Source organism: Crocuta crocuta, unplaced genomic scaffold (genome assembly GCF_008692635.1).
Source record: "Crocuta crocuta isolate KB4526 unplaced genomic scaffold, BGI_CrCroc_1.0 scaffold229, whole genome shotgun sequence".
NCBI classification, from domain to species: Eukaryota; Metazoa; Chordata; class Mammalia; order Carnivora; family Hyaenidae; genus Crocuta; species Crocuta crocuta.
In genome coordinates, this window is record NW_027536464.1 from 4,168,592 (window position 1) to 4,186,793 (window position 18,202).

General features: G+C 37.1%; 1 protein-coding gene across 5 annotated transcripts in view; it reads right to left on the reverse strand.

The window, feature by feature from the left end:
* Nucleotides 1–18,202, reverse strand: part of USP37 (ubiquitin specific peptidase 37) — a 91,642-nt gene that overhangs the window by 33,682 nt on the left and 39,758 nt on the right. For 4 of the 5 annotated variants that reach the window (XM_077748533.1, XM_077748530.1, XM_077748534.1 and 1 more), the window contains 3 exons: nt 3,978–4,109; nt 3,505–3,628; nt 2,829–3,019 (listed from right to left, as the gene is read on the reverse strand). In XM_077748533.1, coding sequence (XP_077604659.1) covers nt 2,829–3,019; nt 3,505–3,628; nt 3,978–4,109 — 447 coding nt within the window. The remainder of the gene's footprint in view (nt 1–2,828; nt 3,020–3,504; nt 3,629–3,977; nt 4,110–18,202) is intronic. The other variant, XM_077748535.1, reaches the window with a different exon arrangement.

Consider the following 18,202-nt stretch of genomic DNA (forward strand, 5'->3'; position numbering starts at 1 on the left):
TTTTTTTTTTTTTTTTTTTTTTTTGGCAGGGTGGGGGGTAAAGGGGGGAGTACAAACAAGGAAGCTAGTTTGGTTGGAACAGAATAAGGGGAAATACTGGTAGGAGTTGAAGTCACAGTTAACCAGGGGAAAAGGGGTTGCTGAAAAACAGATCATATGGGATTCTGCATTATCACGGTAAGAATTTCAGTTTTTATTTTACAGGTTATGAGGAGAAGGCTAACATGAATGAATTTACTTCTACTTCATAAAGACCACTTTGGCTACTATGTTTAAACTAGACTAGAGAGAGACAGGGCAGAAACACAGAGAGCAGTTTAGAAGGTATTCCAACAATCTCAGCAAGAGATGATGGTAGCTCTGATAAGCACGGTGGCAAGAGGTCAGGTCCTGGATGTCCTGTGACGGAAGAGCTAAACGGACTTCCTGACATATGAGATGCAGGAGTGCAAGAGAAAGAGAAGAGTTCAGAAATACACCACACTTTTGGGCTGATAAACCCGAAGTATGGAACTGTCATTACTGAGACAGGAAGACTGCGACGGTTTTATAGAGAATATGAAGAACCTGGTTTTAGATAATTTAAGTTCTTTGAATGGAGAATTCTTAATATTCAATAATATATTATTACTATATTGAAATACCTTATAATAACTGAAAACAAGTCAATTTTAAACTACAACAGTTTAAAAAAAAAAATAAGTACTTTTGGCAGACTAGCCACACTAACCTACAGCAAGATGTGACAGAGGCTAACTAATGATAATTACAATCTGAGGTGCATGCAATCTTCTTTCAGCCAAGAACTATTTTGTGTTCAAAGGACGGTCTTAAAGAAAAATCCTAACGAACTAAAGCAAGGCCTGTAAGGAGGTAGTTGTACCGCGGGTGCTGTGGCCTCAGAGCCTTACTGCCTCCCAGACCTGCCACACTCTTGGGCCCCTGTTTAGCCTGGCCTCCTGGAGTGTCTACATCACATGTGATAGGTCACTTCATGCATGGTGCACACACACCTCAAGTGTACACCCAACATCTGGATGCTTCACAAGTGAAGTGCCGTTGGCACAGTGCAGGAGCCACTGCTCTGATATGGCTTCTTCCTTCTTGTGCTACCTGTGGCCATTTCTATCAGAGGTGACTGAAATTCTCCTATGCAAAGAAGTTTGGTTGGCACCCTCATAACTGAATGATACAATCATGATTAAATAACAATAATAAAAATTGTATTTCTTTTTCTAACTTGAACAGATTTTCTTTAGAAAGTACATTAGAAGAAAGAAAAATGACTGGCTACCATATTATTAACTGCTGGTGGGCTCTCCAGTTTGGACTGTAACTATAAGACCTAGAATTTTTCTTTTAAAATAATTTATCCACTAGGTAAAAAAGACTAGAGAAATTATGAAGGCAAGAAATGTCACACATACTAGTGATACTAAATTATCTGTATAGTGTCTATATGAATGTTCAAAATTTTAGTCCAAATTACTAGAATGTTCCAGCTGGAAGAAACCTCATGAACAGTCTACAAAAACCAGAGAGATGGAAGACAGACTGGATAGTGGGTAGCCAATATATGGGTGTTGAGCATTTTTTTTTTTTTTTTTTTTTTTTTTTTTTTTTTATGTTTATTTATTTACTTTTGAGAGAGCAACAGAGAGACAGAGAGGGAGGAAGGGAGAGAGCAACTGTGTGCACACGTGTGGGCACACGAGCAGTGGATGGGCAGAGAGAATCCCAAGCAGGCTCTGCACTGTCAGTGCAGAGCTCAATGCGGGACTCAAGCTCACGAACCGTGAGATCAAGACCTGAGCTGAAATCAAGAGTCATATGCTTTTAACCCACTGAGCCACCCAGGCGCCCCAGGTGTTGAGTATTTCTAAAGAAAACTCCAAAACAAATGGAAGAGAAGCACTATTTAGAGAACAGTTTCCTTGAGCTGAAGAAAATTCCAAATCTTCAGATGAAAAAGCTGCATCATGCTTAAGGCAAAATTAAACAAAATACTTAGATGTAAACTTGTGAAACTGTGAATTTCAAGAATAAAGAACAGCACGGATTTTCAGAAGAAAAGCACTACCCACAAAATCCGGTTTCTCCCAAACGTCACAGAGTAATAGGATATGATGGGAAAGTGTATGTAAGATAGTAAGGGGGAAAGGCTATGTGTGATTCAATAGTTCTGTATTAAGTCATGTGTGAAAGCCACAAAACTAATTCCTACCTATATAGAAGAATTCCACTCTTTCTGAAAAACATTCAGAGATGTACTATCAATAACTGGGAAATTTATCAAAATAGAACCTTTTGATGTGAAGTGCAAGGTATAGAAGTCCTGACCGTGACTACAGAAATTAATTAAATGTAGAAAGTCTGAATAATGAATGGAAAATGGTTAAAAAGCATTACAAAAGTTAAAATCAATTTTTGATCCTATAAAAAAATCCCATTTTTAATTAAAAAAAATTGGTTTAATAAAATAAGCAACTAGTAAGAGGGAGTCTTTCCAGGGAAAAAGAACAAGTATCCCCAAAGTACTTGGTATTCCACACAAAGATTAAAAGAAAAAAACCAAAACCAAACTTATAGATCAAAATTAAGTGCTCAGTCAGCACTAAAGCACATGAAAAATAGTCCAGTTCTCCTTAGTCCTTGCCCTACAAAGCATTTTTATAGAAGATAAAGACACTGAAAAGAGATGTTTGGGAGAATCTATGAATTTATGTGTCCATATGACATAGAAAGGAAAAGAAGAATTAAACATTTCTAGAAGAATTTTAATCATTTGCCATAAAGAATTAAAAAGAGTTTTCTTAGAGACCACTTACGCTTTACAGATGATGGAGTGCTGAACCTCAAATTCCAAGTTAGTAATAACAGGGCAAGTGTATATCCTGGTAGCTGAAGTATCTGATGAATTTTCTTCTCCAGGAACAGGTTCAGTCTTCCAAGTTTTATTTAACTTTTCCATGTCCTCTTTCAGCTGGTCTAAGCACTGACTTAAAAATTCATGAGCATCCTAAGAAGGTACAATATCTTTAATTATAAGATCAAAACCTTTCTTGTCACAAAAATAGCTTGCTAACATTGTGATTTATACAACTAAAGCATTTGGAGGTTAACATGAAAAAGGTCAGATTTATTCTATCAATTTGGAGGTACACATTTTGTGAATAAGAACAAATGACGGACTTTATATTTTTAACTAGCAGGTGAACTAGCATGACTGAATAAATGAATCACTCCTTACTTTAAGAAAAAGTATTTTAGCTTTTGTAGCTAAAATAGCCCAAGTTCCTATAATCGCAAATGATATCTATATTATTAAATTATGATAAAAAACACAGAAGAGGCATACTAATATTAAACCACAAGTCCTCAGGTTTTTCAACCTGTGATGAACACACATAAACAAATTTCTTTTTAAAATAAAAATTAAGTAATACGCTGAAATCATTTCAATTTCCCTTATCTCTAAAGTGTTTAAAAACAATGAGTACTCACATTCTGCATATAACCAGAGAATCTCTCTGCTGTAGCTGAAATGGCATTTTTAACCTTCTTGAGTAAATCTTTTTTGGTCTCTGAATTACAGATATCTTTTTTAACAAGCAAGTGTGCAAAGCGTCTGTTAAAACAAGAGACAAATTTAGTGAAGTTTTACAAAAGTTTGGATAGCATGATATCTTAAAGACTGTTAATAATAAAACTTTAAGCTTTAACATTTACAAATTTTTGAGAGAGAGAGAGAACGTGAGCAGGGGAGGGACAGAGAGAGACACAGAATCTGAAGCAGGCTCAGCACAGAGCCCTACATGGAACTCGAACCCACGAACTGAGATCATGACATGAGCTGAAGTTGGACACTCAACTGACAGCAACCCAGGCGCCCCTAAAACTTTAAACTTTAAGTGTCTAAAACTGTTATTCTATAATTAATATGGTAAAAGTTTATTTAGTACGTATGCAACAATTACCTGATAAGTGCATTGAGTGGAATTTTCTTCCATGGGATACCTTGCTTAAGCAAGTCATTTGCAAATGATTGGAGTGAAAACAGAGATTGTAAAATAGCATTCATATAGCAGGTATTTCCCAAATTGGAGAAGCTGAAAATGAAAACAAAAAACTGAAGACAACAGTAGTTCTTGACATACGCTCATTAAAGCAGGGGGTTCTCCACTACAGCACGCTTCAGCATCACACAGAGGGCTTATTAAACTACATATTGCTGAGCCCCAACTACAGTTTCTGATTCAGAAACTGCAGGTCTAGACAGAGGTATAAAACTGCATTCCTAACAGGATTCCAGTGGATGTTGATGCTGTTAGCCTGGACCATACTCTGAGAACTGCATTACAAGATTATAACAAGTAAAATTGTATATTTTCAAATGAAAGCTAAAAAGAACTGGGGACTTATTCAAAGAATTATTATTTTTTATTTATAATTTTAATTTTGCATTGAGATATAACTTACTCATTTCTCATAAGTATATGCCCAGAAGTAGAACTGCTGGGTCATAGGATATATGTATTTGGCTTAAATGGGTATTGCCAAATATTTTCTAAAACATATATATATATATATTTAAAAACTTCTATTTGAAAATATTCCCAAACTGTCAGAAAAGTTGCGCAAGAATATTCTTCATCCAGATTCATTAACTGTTAACCTTTTGCATTATATGATTTACCATTTAATACATCTCTCTGTATTTCTCATGAACTGTTTGAAAGTAAGTTGCATAAATCACAACTCTTAAGCCCTATATACTTCAAGGTGTATTTCATAAGAACATATTCTTATATAACCAAGGCAGAGTTACTGGCATTATAAAATTTAATGCTGATATACTCTTAACTAATATACTTCAACTGGCCCAATATATTTATAGCATACAACCCTGACCCCCTGGGCTAAGTACAAGATACAGTCCAGAATAAGATAATGCATTTAGTATTCATGTCTCTTTAGTTGTTGTTGTTTTTTAATCCAGGATACTTCAGCTTTCTCTTTCATGACATTGACATTTGTGAAGAATACAACCNGTTGGGTTTGCTATTTCTTCATGATGAGATTCAGTCCCAGTTGGAAAAACACATAGTGACACATAGTGATGCTGTCTCCTTCCAAGGGTATTACATTCAGAGGTACATGATATACTGTTCTGTCACTGGTGATGTCGATTTTGAATACCCTGTAGAACTTCCACTTCAGACAATGAGAAAGTATCAGGGTCTGGAATTAACCTACCGTCATAAACAATGGGGAAAAAAGAGAAAATACTGGACAACAGACAGCAAAGGACTGTGACCATTAAGTGAAGGGAAGTAGTGTGAATCCTACCATTATGCAGGGTTACTGGCTGCAGGCAACTTGTGAACTGAAGTCTAGAAAAGGGTACCCAAATAGAGTCCAAGAATCATGCTGAACTGAGTTGAAAGAAATCAGAGTTTGACAGGCTGAGATTGCTTAGATTTCTGGGACAGAGTACCTGAGAGGAGGGAGCCGTGCAAAGGAAAGTCTCCAGAAATATGCACAGTTTGCTGAGAATTTGGCTGAATACCAACCTATGCATGCTTAGGGTCAAACTCTGTGACACCAGGCAAGAACTTCAAGGAAAATAATAATTATTGGGGAACTATCAGCAGAATAACTTCCAGAGTTCTTGCAGGACCCAAAATTGACCAAGGTGCAAACAGAGGAGAGAGATCTAGATGAACACCGAGGGTATTAGCAGAAATCCCAGAAGACCCATGCTTTAGGAAATGAATTACATTAGCCTTATAATAAAGTCTACTTTAGATTTGATACCAAAGAGTTTAAACACTAGTCTCAGAATAATCAAATCCAAGTTGCAGATATTAAAATATCTATTATAAATATGCTTTAGAAATGCCTGGGTGGCTCGGTTGGTTAAGCATCCAACTCTTGATTTTGGCTCAAGTCTTGACCTCACGGTTTGCGGGTTTAAGCCCCGCATCGGGCTCTGTGCTAACAGTGTTGAGCCTACTTGGAATTCTCTCTCTCTGACTCTCTCTCTGTCCTTCCCCCTTCATGCTTTCTCTCTCTCTCTCAAATTAAATAAACTTAAAAAAAATACTTCAATGTGATCATAGATGCAGAGAAAAACAAAGAGGAAAGAAATGGAAGAAATAAATAAGCGCCAAATTAATTTTAGAGATCGAAAACACAATAGATGAAAATATTACTGAATGAGATTAATAGCAGATTAGACACCGAAGGAAATACCAGTGAACCTGAAGACACAGCAACTTAAAAAATAAAATTTGTATTTAAATAATGTAATGTATTTTAATTTAAATAAAATAGAACATGGCATTTTATATATTCTATTTTATATGTTTTTAAAATATTTTATGTATAAACAAACATGTATATTTTTATTTCTTTTGTAAAAACAGTAGATGGAATGCTATACAATATATACCTAGTAACTTGTTTTTTTAATTTACCAACATATACTTTGTTATTTTCAAGTTTCTTTTTTAAAATTTTTATTATTTTTTTTTCCTTTTTAGAGAAAGTGTGAGTGAGCAGGGGAGAGGGAAAGGAGAAGAGAATCTTAAGCAGATGCCACCCTCAGCACAGAGCTTAACTTGAGGGCTCGATCCCACAATGCTGGGATCATGACCTGGGCTGAAATGAAGAGTCAGATGCTCAACCAATTGAGCCACCCAGTGGCCCCAGGTTTTTTTTTTTTTTTTTTTTTTTCCTTTTGCTGTGCACAAACCATTCCATCTCCCTGGAACCCTGTCCTGACTCACGCCTGTCCAAACNAGACGCTTAACCGACTAAGCCACCCAGGCGCCCCCCTTCTTCAACTTTTTACTTCTTTATCATAGCTGCACAATTCTCCTTTGTTTCTAGAAATCTATCCATTTCACCTAGTTATCTAATTTATTGATGTAATCATAACATGGTCTTAAAATCCTTTTTATTTTGGTAAGGTTGGTAGTAATGTACCCACTTGTGTTTCTGATTTTAGTTACGAGTCTTCTTCTTTTGTCAGTTTAAAGGTTTGTTGATTTTTTTTAAATATTTTATTTATTTTTGAGAGAGACAGACAGCATGAGCAGGAAAGGGTCAGAGAGAGAGGGAGACACTGAATCCGAAGCAGGTCCCAGGCTCTGAACTAGCTGTCAGCACAGAGCCTGATGTGGGGCTCGAACCCACGAACCGTGAGATCATGACCTGAGCTGAAGTTGGACGTTTAACCGACTGAGCCACCCAGGCACCCTAAAGGTTTGTTGATTCTGATCTTCTCAAAGAAACAACTTTTGGTTTTGACAACTGTCTCTTGTTTTTCTATTCTTTATTCATCTCGTCTTTACTATTCTCTTCCTCCTGCTAGCTTTGGGCTTAGTTTGCTCTTCTTGTGATAGTTCTTTAAGGTGTAAAGTTAGATCATTGACTTTAGGTCATTTTTTAAAATATCATGAGAAAATACTCATAAAATTTACCACTTAACCATTTTATACATTTTTTTAAAAAAGCAAACTCTATACTGAATGTAGGGCTCGAACTCATGACCCAGAAATTAAGAGTTGTTGTATGCTTTACCAACTGGGCCAGCCAGGCACCTCACCATTTAACCATTATAAGATGTACAGTTCAGATGCCTTATGTACACTCATATTGTTGTGCAACTATCACCACCATCTACCTCCAGAACTATACTGTTCCATAGTAGCTGAACTATTTTACATTCCCACCAGCAAAGTATACAGGTTCTAACTTTTTCACAGCCTCAACAATGTTTCTTTTTTAATGTAGTTGTTTCCTGCTATAAATTTCCCTCTGGGTACTGCTTTTGTTGCATCCCATTAATTTTGGTATGTTGCTAGGGCTTTCATTCATCTTTAAGTATTTTTAAATTTTCCTTGTGATTTCTTCTTTGGCTCCAGTTTCCACATATTTCCAGTTTTCCATCTGTAACTGATTTCCAGCTTTATGCTATTGTATTTGAAGAAGATACCTTCATATAATTTCAAACTTTTAAAATGGAGACTTACTTCGTGGTGTAATGTATGGTCTCTCCTATAGAATGTTTCATGTGCATTTGAAAAGAAGGTATATTCTGTTGTTGATGGGCAGAATGTTCTATATATGTCCATACAGCTAGACAGTTTATAGTGTTGGTCAAATCACATGTTTCCTTAGTGATTTTTCTGTCTATACGTCTATCTATTACTGAAAATGGACTATTGATGAACTTCAGCTATTATTTTATAACTTTCATTCTCTGCAGTTTATTTAAAAATTCTGTCTATTAAGTCCAATATCTATGCCTCCTTAGGAACGGTTTCCGTTAATTTCTTATAACAATGGGTTATGTTTTCTTATTTCTTTGCATGTCTTTAAGTTTTATGCTGAACATCTTGAATATAATATGGCAACTATGGAAATCAGATTCTTATCCCTCCTCAGAATTTGTTTTTGTTGCTTACTGTTGCTATGTGTTTATTAGTGAGTTTTCTAAATTTTTTGTGAAGTCTGTAATTATTTGTCATGTGTGGTCATGTGTGGTCACTGTTCCTCTGGCTTGTGTCTAGCTAATGTTCTGACAGATTTCTGTGAAATCTGGAGGAGAGAAAGAGAAGAAAAAAAGGAGAAAGAGGAGGAGACGGAAGGTAATAAATAGTAGAAGAAACAACAAAATTAAAAAGCTTCTCCCAGGCTTTGAAGATTGGCACTGTGCTGGGGCAGGCTTGAGTGCTTGTCTGGGTCATTTATAAACTCTGTCTTAGCCTTCACTTCCAGGCTGCACGATCCTACAGACTGGCCAGAAGTGAAAGCTTCGTGTCTTCTTAGGTCTTTTCTAAACACGAGTTCCTGGGCATGTGCATGTTTTTCAAAATTCCTCAGCATACACAGGAGTTTTATTTTTTATTTTATTATTTATGTTTGTTTATTTATATTTATTTCTGAGAGAGAGACACACACACACACAGTGTGAGCAGGGGAGGGTCAAAGAGAGACGGAGACATAGAATCTGAAACCGGCTCCAGGCTCTGAGCTGGCTGTCAGCACAGAGCCCGACGCGGGGCTCAAACCCACGAACCGTGAGATCATGACCTGAGCCGAAGTCGGACACTCAACCAACTAAGCCACCCAGGTGCCCCCACAGGAGTTTTAAAATGTCCCAATTTCCTATCCTTTTTATTTTTAATTAAAAATAAATTTGTTTGTTTGTTTATTTAGAGCATAAGCGGGGGGGGGGGAGAGAGAGAGAGAGAGAGAGAGAGAGAGAGAGAGAGAGAGAGAGAGAGAGAATTTCAAGCAGGCTCTGTACTGTCAGTGCGGGGCCCAATGTAGGGCTCAAAATGATTAACCTCGAGATCATGACCTGAGCTGAAGTCAGACATTCAACCCACTGAGCCACCCAGATGCCTTCCCCATCATTTTTTTAAAACTGCCTTTTTCTTGATTTAGTTTTTGCTTGGTTGCTGTAAATTTCTGTTTTCCATAGAGTTCTGACAAAGTTGATTCTGACAGTTCTGCATGATTTTTCAATTTGTCTGTGAAAGAATGGAACATGGAGGCTCCACCACGTTATTAAGGTCTTCTTCTTCCCCTGTCAATTTTTAAAATTCTTTTGTATTTTAGAGAGGTCAGCACTATATTTATGATATATGTTGCAAATATTTGCTGCTAATTTTTCTTAGTTTATGTTTTTGACCATGAAAACTCTAATTTTTTTAATGTTTATTTTAGAAACAGCAAGTGGGGAAAGAGCAGAGAGAGGGAGACAGAGGATCTGAAGTGGGCTCTGTGCTGACAGCAGAGAGCTCGATGTAGGGCTTAGACTCACAAACTGCAGATGGTGACCTGAGCTGAAGTCAGATGCTTAATGGACTGAGCCACCCAGGGGGCCCCAATATAATTTTTATTTTATGTACACAAATTTATCATCTTTTATTGAATCTTGATTTTGAGTCACAGTTACAAAGCTTTTCCCTATACTCAGATTGTAAGAAAAATTAACTCCCAGTTTCTTCTAGTATTTAAAATTCCATTTTTAGGGGTGCCTGGTTGGCTCAGTCGGTTGAACATCTGACTCTGGCTCAGGTCATAATCTCACAGTTCGTGGGTTCAAGCCCCACATTGGGCTTTGCACTGACAGCGTGGAGCCTGATCCAGATTCTCTGTCTCCCTCTCTCTCTGTCCTTGCCCCACTTGTGCCCTAGCTCTCTCAAACATTATAAAAAACTGTTTTAAAAAATTTCCATTTTTAAAATTCAGGACTCTAATTTTGAATTTATTCTTGTGTACAGTTAAGAGATGAATCTATATTTTTCAAAATAGCCATATAGATATGTCAACCTCATTTATTAAAAGAAAAATATTTCTTTGTCCCTGGACTTTCTATTCTGTTCCACTGACCTGTCTATTCATGTATCAGTATTAAGCTCTTTTATTTTATTTTTATTGAAAAACTTTTTTTTAATGCTTATTTCTGAGAGAGAGACAGACAGACACTGAGCAGGGGAGGGGCAGGGAAAGAGGGAGACACAGAATCCAAAGCAGACTCCAGGCTCTTCACTGTCAGCACAGAGCCTGATGTGGGACCCAAACTCACAAACTGTGAGATCAGGACCTGAGCCAAAGTCGGATGCTTAACCAACTGAGGCACCTAGGTTCTCCAGTACTAAGCTATTTTAATTATACTGACTTTATAATATTAAAAATATAGTAAGACTATTATTCCCTTTGTTTCTTCCCAGTATTTTCCTAACTATTCCTCTGTGTATATTCTTCCATACGAACTTTTTGTTTTAAAGTAGGCTTCACACCCAGTGTGGAGTCCAATGCAGGGTTTGAATTCATGACCCTGAGATAAAGATCTGAGCGGAGATCAAGAGTCAGACTCTTAACCAGCTAAGCCACCCAGGCACCCCCCCATATGAACCTTTGCACATAAAAACATCAACTAGTCTAGTTCCATAAAAAAGCTTTTCAGTATTTTTATTTGGATCACATTAAACTTACAAATTTTAGGGAGAACCATATTTGATCATGCTAAGATGCCCTCCACTCCAAGAACATAGATGTTTTACATGTATTTAAGGTTACTTTATATCTTTTTGAAGCATTTTATAGTTTTCTTCATTCAATTTTAAATAACTCTTAATTTTCTTCCTATACACACACACACTATGTATATATAACCTTCTTTTGTTGCTACTGTACATGGGCCTTCTGTTCCATTGTCTTCCATCTGATTATCTGTATTAATATGCCAAATTGTTCTGTATGTTAATTTCCAATTCTGCTCTCTGCCTAAAGCTTTGAGTTAGTTTCACCATGGTTTATAGGTCCTTCATTTCCAGTTTTTACTCTCTACTTCCTTTCTCTTGTCTAACTGTACTGATTAGTACTTCCAATACAAAATTAAACAGAAATAAAAATAGCAGGCATCCTTGATTTTTTTCCCGACTAAATACTGGTTTAAACAAATTTTCTTAATGTTTATTTATTTTTGAAAAACAGAGTATGAGCAGAGGAGGGGCAGAGAGGGAGACACAGAATCTGAAGCAGGCTCCAGGCTCTGAGCTGTCAGCACAGAGCCCAATGTGGGGCTCGAACACATGAACAGTGAGATCATGACCTGAGAAGTCAGACACCTAACCAACTGAGCCACCCAGGTGCCCCTAAATACTGTTTTTAAAAGTGAGGTATATAGTTAATCAAGTTAAGGAAGTATTTACTGATTCCTATGTTCTCAAGTGTTTTTTTCAGAAATGAGTGTTTATTTTGTCAAAGATTTTTTCATATCAACAAAGAAAGTCATATGATTTTTTCCTTTGGCTTAGTAATACAATAAATTATAATAATAGGTTTCCTAATATAGAACTATCTTGCAACATTTGCATAAATCTATTTGGTCACAGTTTATTATTTCCTTAATGTGATACTAGAATAGAACATGCCAATATTTGACTTAAGGTTTCTTGCATCAGTACTCATAAATTATACTGGTTTGTAACTTTTTGTGTGTATCACTTGAACAAAACATATACAGTAAAACTTTGGATTGCGAGTAACTTGATCTGTGAGTGTCCCAGAACAGCAAACATTTCTAATAAATTTTAACATGATAAATGAGCGATGTCTTGCAATGAGTAGTACGTGATGCCAAAGTAATCTCACAACTGAGCCAATGGTTCTCTCCCTCTCTCTCTCACTGTGGGACTGTGGGTGATTGTTTCCCATGATCGGATGCTTAGACTCAGGCCACGGTGTTTAGCAGAAATCAGTGATTTCAGTGATTTTTCAGAACGCTGGAAGATGCCCACAACTGGCACGAGTGTACTTTTTGTTACATCAAAGCACCTATGGACAGTCCTGTGCTTTTCCCTACAAGACTAAGGTTAGGAATGCTTTGCTTCATTCTAGGTCAGGCTGCCTGCAGATATAGACCCTTTCCCCTGCTGCCTTAGTGCCAGTTACATTAAATACAGTATATGACAAAAGTTTATTAATACTGTACTGCAGTCAACATCTGTTAGTGGCAGTGAAAATCATCCTACACAATAGTCCTCCTCTCTCTTGTCTCCCTCACACCAGCCACGAAAGTTTTCAAAGGAAAGTACAGGTTAATTTATTTTTCTTTATATTTTGTATTTTTAAATTATTTTGTATTATATTACATTAATCATTTTTTAAAGTTTATTTGTTTTGAGAGAGAGAGAGCATGGGTAGGGTAGGGGCAGAGAGAGAAAGAGAGAGAGAGAGATTCCCAAGCAGGCTCTGCTCTGTCAGCACAGAGCCTGATGTGAGGCTTGAACTCACAAACCGTAAGATCATGACCTGAGCTGAAGTTGGATGCTTAACTGACCCTTACACCCAGGCACCCCTGTAATCATTTTTATATGAATATTTTTGGGTTGTGAAACGAATCATCTGAGTTTCCATTATTTCTTATGGGGAAATTCGCTTTGATATACAAGTGCTTTGGGTTACATGCGTGTTTCCCCAATGAATTATACTCGCAAACCAAGATTTTACTATACTGTTCACTGTAATACTTCATTAAGTATTGGAAAGCAAAAATAAACAAGTCGGAGTACATCAAACTAAAGAGCTTCTGCGTAAAGGAAACCATCAATAAAATGAAAAGGCAACCTACTGGATGGGGAAAATATTTGCAAATCATGTAACGAATAAAGGGCTCATACTTAAATACAGGGGCGCCAGGGTGGCTCAGTTGGTTAAGTGTCTGACTTCGTCTCAGGTCATCATCTTGTGATTCATAGGTTTGAGCCTTCCACTGGGCTCTGTGTTGACAGCTCAGAGCCTGGAGTCTGCTTTAGATTCTGTGCCTCCCTCTCTCTCTGCCCCTCCCCCACTTGTGCTCTGTCTCTCAAAAAATGAATAAAACATTTAAACATATACTCAAAATAAAAAAAGAACTCCTACAACAGCAAAAAAACAAAAAAACAAAAACCAAGCAATCCAGTTAAAAAATGGGCAGGGCATCTGAAGAGACATTTTTCTTTCTTTTAAAAAAAATTTTTTTTTAACATTTAATCATTTTTGAGACGGGGGGGGAGAGAGAGAGAGAGAGAGCACAACCAGGGGAGGGGAAGAGAGAAAGAAGGAGACACAGAATCTGAAGCAGTCCCCAGACTCTGAGCTGTCAGCACAGAGCCTGATGCAGGGCTCGAACCCATGAACCATGAGATCATGACTTGAGTCGAAGTTGGATGTTTAACCAATCGAACCACCCAGGCACCCCTAGACATTTTTCCAAAAAAGACATACAGACAGCCAAAAGGTACATGAAAAGATGCTCAACATCAATAATCAGGGAAATGCAAATCGAAACCATAGTGAGATATCACCTCACACCTGTTAGGATGGACAAGAACAAGAAATAACAGCGGTGGTGAGGATGTGGAGAAAAGGAAACCTTTGTGTACCGCTGGTGGGACTACAAAATGGTGCAGTCACTATGGAAAACAGAATGGAGGTTCCATAAAAAATTAAAAATAGAACTACCCTCTGAGCCAGTGATTCCACTTATGGGTATTTACTCAAAGAAAATGAAAATATTAGCTCAAAAGGATATATGCACCACCATGTTCACTACAGCATTATTTACAACAGCCAAGATATGTAAACAACCTGTGTGTCCACCAACGGATGAACGTGTAAAGGAAAAGTGGCATATATACACAGTGCAAATGTTATTCAGCCATAAAAAATGAAATCTTTCCATTTTTGACAACATGGATGGATTTTAAGGACATATGGTGCATGAATAAGTCAGACAGAGAAAGACAAATGCAGTATGATCTCACTTATATGTGAACTCTAAAACAAAACAAAACAAAACAAACTCATAACAGAGCAGATTCTCTAGATGGGCAGTAATGGAGGTGCAGGGCCGACAGTAGGCAAAATGGGTGAAGGGGTCAAAAGATAAAAACTTGCAGTAATAAGTAAGACATGGGGATGTAATATACAACATGGTGAGTATAATTAATAATACTATATCGCATATCTGAAAGTTTTACTGGGAGTAAATCTTAAAAGTTCTCATCGCACACACATACAACTGTATTAACTGTATAGGGTGACAGATGTTAACTATGCTCATTCTGGTGATCATTTCCCAGTGTGCACCAATACTCAATTGTTATGCTATACACCCGAAATTATTGCAGAGCACTGAGATTCTCTGATAGCTGAAAATTTAACAGAATTCTTCTGTGAAATCACTGGGCTTGTAATGGGAGTTCCCTGTTGGATTTCTTTTTTTCTCTATGGAAACTGGGTTTTTTAAACTCTACTGGGATAAATTTAAATAAACTATATTTTCCAAAATAATTATGCCCATTTCATCTAAATTTCTTAATTCGTTTTGCCTAGAGAAGTGCAAAATAGTCCCATATAATTCTATTGTCTTTCTCTTTATTAATAATTATTTCTCCCTTGTCATATCTTATCCTATATGTTTTTTTTATCTCCACAAAAAGGTAATGAATTACCTATGTTGTTAATCCTTTCAAGTATCCATAGTTTGTTTTTCAGTTCTCTACCTCGTATAATTCTAACTTCAAGTGCTTGCAGGACTGTGAACTGTTCTCTGATTATTGCTCTAGTGCTTTCATCATCATTCATCTCAGAACATCAGTCATTTCTGTTTGACCCAAGGGTTTTTAGAGTTTCTAGATGAAAAGTATCTTTTGTTACTTAGTTTCATGTTTAATTTCTAGTTTTATTTTTAAACTTTAAAAATCGCGTACAAGGGGTGCCTTGGTGGCTCAGTTGGTTAAGCTTCCTACTTCTGGTTTCAGCTCAGGTCATGATCCTGCGGTTTTGTGAGTTTGACCCCAGCGTTGAGTTCCATGTGCTGACATGCAGAGCCTGCCTGGGATTCTCTCGCAGCCTTGCCCCTACCTGCACTGTATCTCTCTCAAAAATAAGTAAATAAACTAAAAAAAAAAATCACAATACGGGCACCTGGGTGGCTCAGTCGGTTAAGCATCCAACTTTGGCTCAGGTCATGATCTCATGGCTCTTGAGTTTGAGCGCTGCATCGGGCTCCGTGCTGACAGCTCAGAGCCTGGAGTCTGCTTCAGATTCTGTGTCTCCCTCTCTCTCTGCCCCACTAGCACTCTCTCTCTCAAAAATAAATACACATTAAAAAAAAAAAAATCACTGTACTAGGTGTACTGGTAGTATACAGTATAGAGTTGACTTTATAAGCCAGTTTGAAAATATTTTTTCTTTTATTAGATGTATTAGTTCATTCACATTTCTTGATATCCGTGGTATATTTAGACTCAACTCTGTCATGTTATAATTATACTTATCTGTGTAAAGAATAAAGAAATATTCTTTTGGTTTTAAGAAAGTTTGTATTTCTGTTTTAGTGATTCTATTTATACTCTTTTTTTAGAGTTTGTTTATTTTGAGAGAGAGGGTGCACAAGCAGGGGAGGGGCAGAGAGGGACAGAGAATCTCAAGCAGGCTTCATGCTGTTAGTGCAGAAGGCAGAGCCCAACAGAGGGCTTTATCTCATGAACCGTGAGAGCATGACCTGAGCTGAAATCAAAAGTCAGACGTTTAACCAACTGAGCCACCCAGGTGCCCCTATTTATACTTTTTTATGGTGCCATTAACTCTTGCTTCTTAAGCTTTTTACTATCTAGTCTGTCCATTTTAAAAGGCATCCTTTGACTCACACCTATTACCTCTGACATAATTACTTTATTCTACTTTCTCTTTTCTCTCCCTTTACATTTCCTTTCAGATGCAATCATACTCCTTTGACAGAAGACATAGTGTTTATACACCATCTTTCCACATGTTCCCATCACTGTTTTAGTCTTAGCTCTACAACCAAATACATGAGATGTTCACCACCTGTCTCTTGTCACGGTCTCCCTTGTCACCTCTGGGTTGGACAAAGCCCACACTCTGCAGAGTCCTCATGAAGAGCATATGTGTACAGTTTTCGGAGTTCTTCCACTTCAAAGCCTATTTTCTCTAGCCTGCATACTTGGCAGCTTGGATTGGCACAATCTTTGTTCATCCTTTCTTTCCTCAAGTTTCTTGAAAATTATCAGTCTTCTCTTGCCCTTGCAAATTATTTCATCTTTTTGACTCAAGCACTGAGGATTTCTCTGTATCTTTAAAGTCTAATAAAACTTAACAATCTAAAGTCTAACAGTTTTCTTATCTTGTTCAACCCTTTCTATTGTTTACTTATTTATCTCTGATTGTTTATGTTCTCTATCTCATCTCCATTCCACCTTGGGTGGTTTTCTGTTTTCCTTCAAAGACCCTTATTAAATGTTCATGTAAACTTATTTCCCTTGGGGACCTTTAACTTAGCCTTTTGATAGGCTGTCTTTCTTCTTCTCTAACTTTTCTGAGGATAAGCAACTGCCATTTCTTCCTAACTTGTCCATTTTGGTTTAGGGTTTGAATTCCTGATCCATGGTGTTTTTTTCATATCTTCAAATGCTTGTCTAAGGATATTTAATTCAGTTTTGAGTGCTATAGGATAGTTTTCTAATGATTCACGGTGACTGCAGGGGCACAATTTTTTTGGTCTAGATATTTTGGCTCATGTTTTCTTTTTTTTTCTTACAATTTTGTATGGAAGTAGCCTGCTTTTTACATTCCTGTTTATTTCACAGACAGGGTTCCTAAGCATACCCTCTTCTGTTGGTTTAGGGAAGAGTAATCTCTTTAACAGAAGATGGTAGTGGTGGTAGAAGAGAAGGCAGGGTTGAAACATCTTGTTTGCCCTTAATTTCAGCACAATGTGTAATTTTTCTCTCATTTTTTTCTTTTGCTTCTAAACCAACTCTTCTAAACCAAGTCTCCAGGTTTAGCTGATTCCTTTCCCTACAAGTAATGCTTCTTTGAGACTGTTACTTCTGACACCAATTACTTTCAAGTCCCTTTCCTGTAACCAGAGCTGTGAACTACCAAAATACAGAATAAGTCTTCTAACACTTATATATTTTTGTTTCATGGAATCTCTAAAGCCTATCCCCAACTCGGCACTCACAGGCTTAAAGCAGTGGAAAATAACACTGCTGAAATTTGGTTTGCTTCTCTACCCAGAAGGTAGTTTAAAGGTGATAATATTCTTTCTTTCCTAGTAACGCTAACGGTTATGTGTGCTTTTCTTTGCGCTACTCATTCATTTTATACTTTTTAGGTTAAAGGTGGCCTCCTTTAACCTCAAGATCTGGCAGTTTTCTACTGTTTGTTGTTGTTTTTAAGGAATCTTTAGTTCTGAGCACTTAGCCTACTTGAAATACTACAGTCTAACTCATGAGAGAAGTCTGAAAAAAGGAAAGCTGTAATCCTAAAGCTGGGTATAGGTATGAACCAAAATTGAAGAGACACTGGAAGTGGACAAGAGGTCTGGAGTATCAAGAGTGGGTAACACATGAAAATTTCAAAGTACTCTGAAGGAAGCAAATGAGAGACCAGAAATGGGAACACAGATCCGAAAACAAAGACCTCATAAGAGAAGACAATAAGAAAATGAGACAAATAAGATGAAAATAGATACAAGATCTGGATGAAAAATGGTCACAAGATGGGATAGGTATGACTACTATAACAAGAATGCTGTCCAATAAGGAGAAAGCAGGATAATAATTTGAGGAAGACCACACGTTTGGGGGGAAAAGCATAGGGAAAA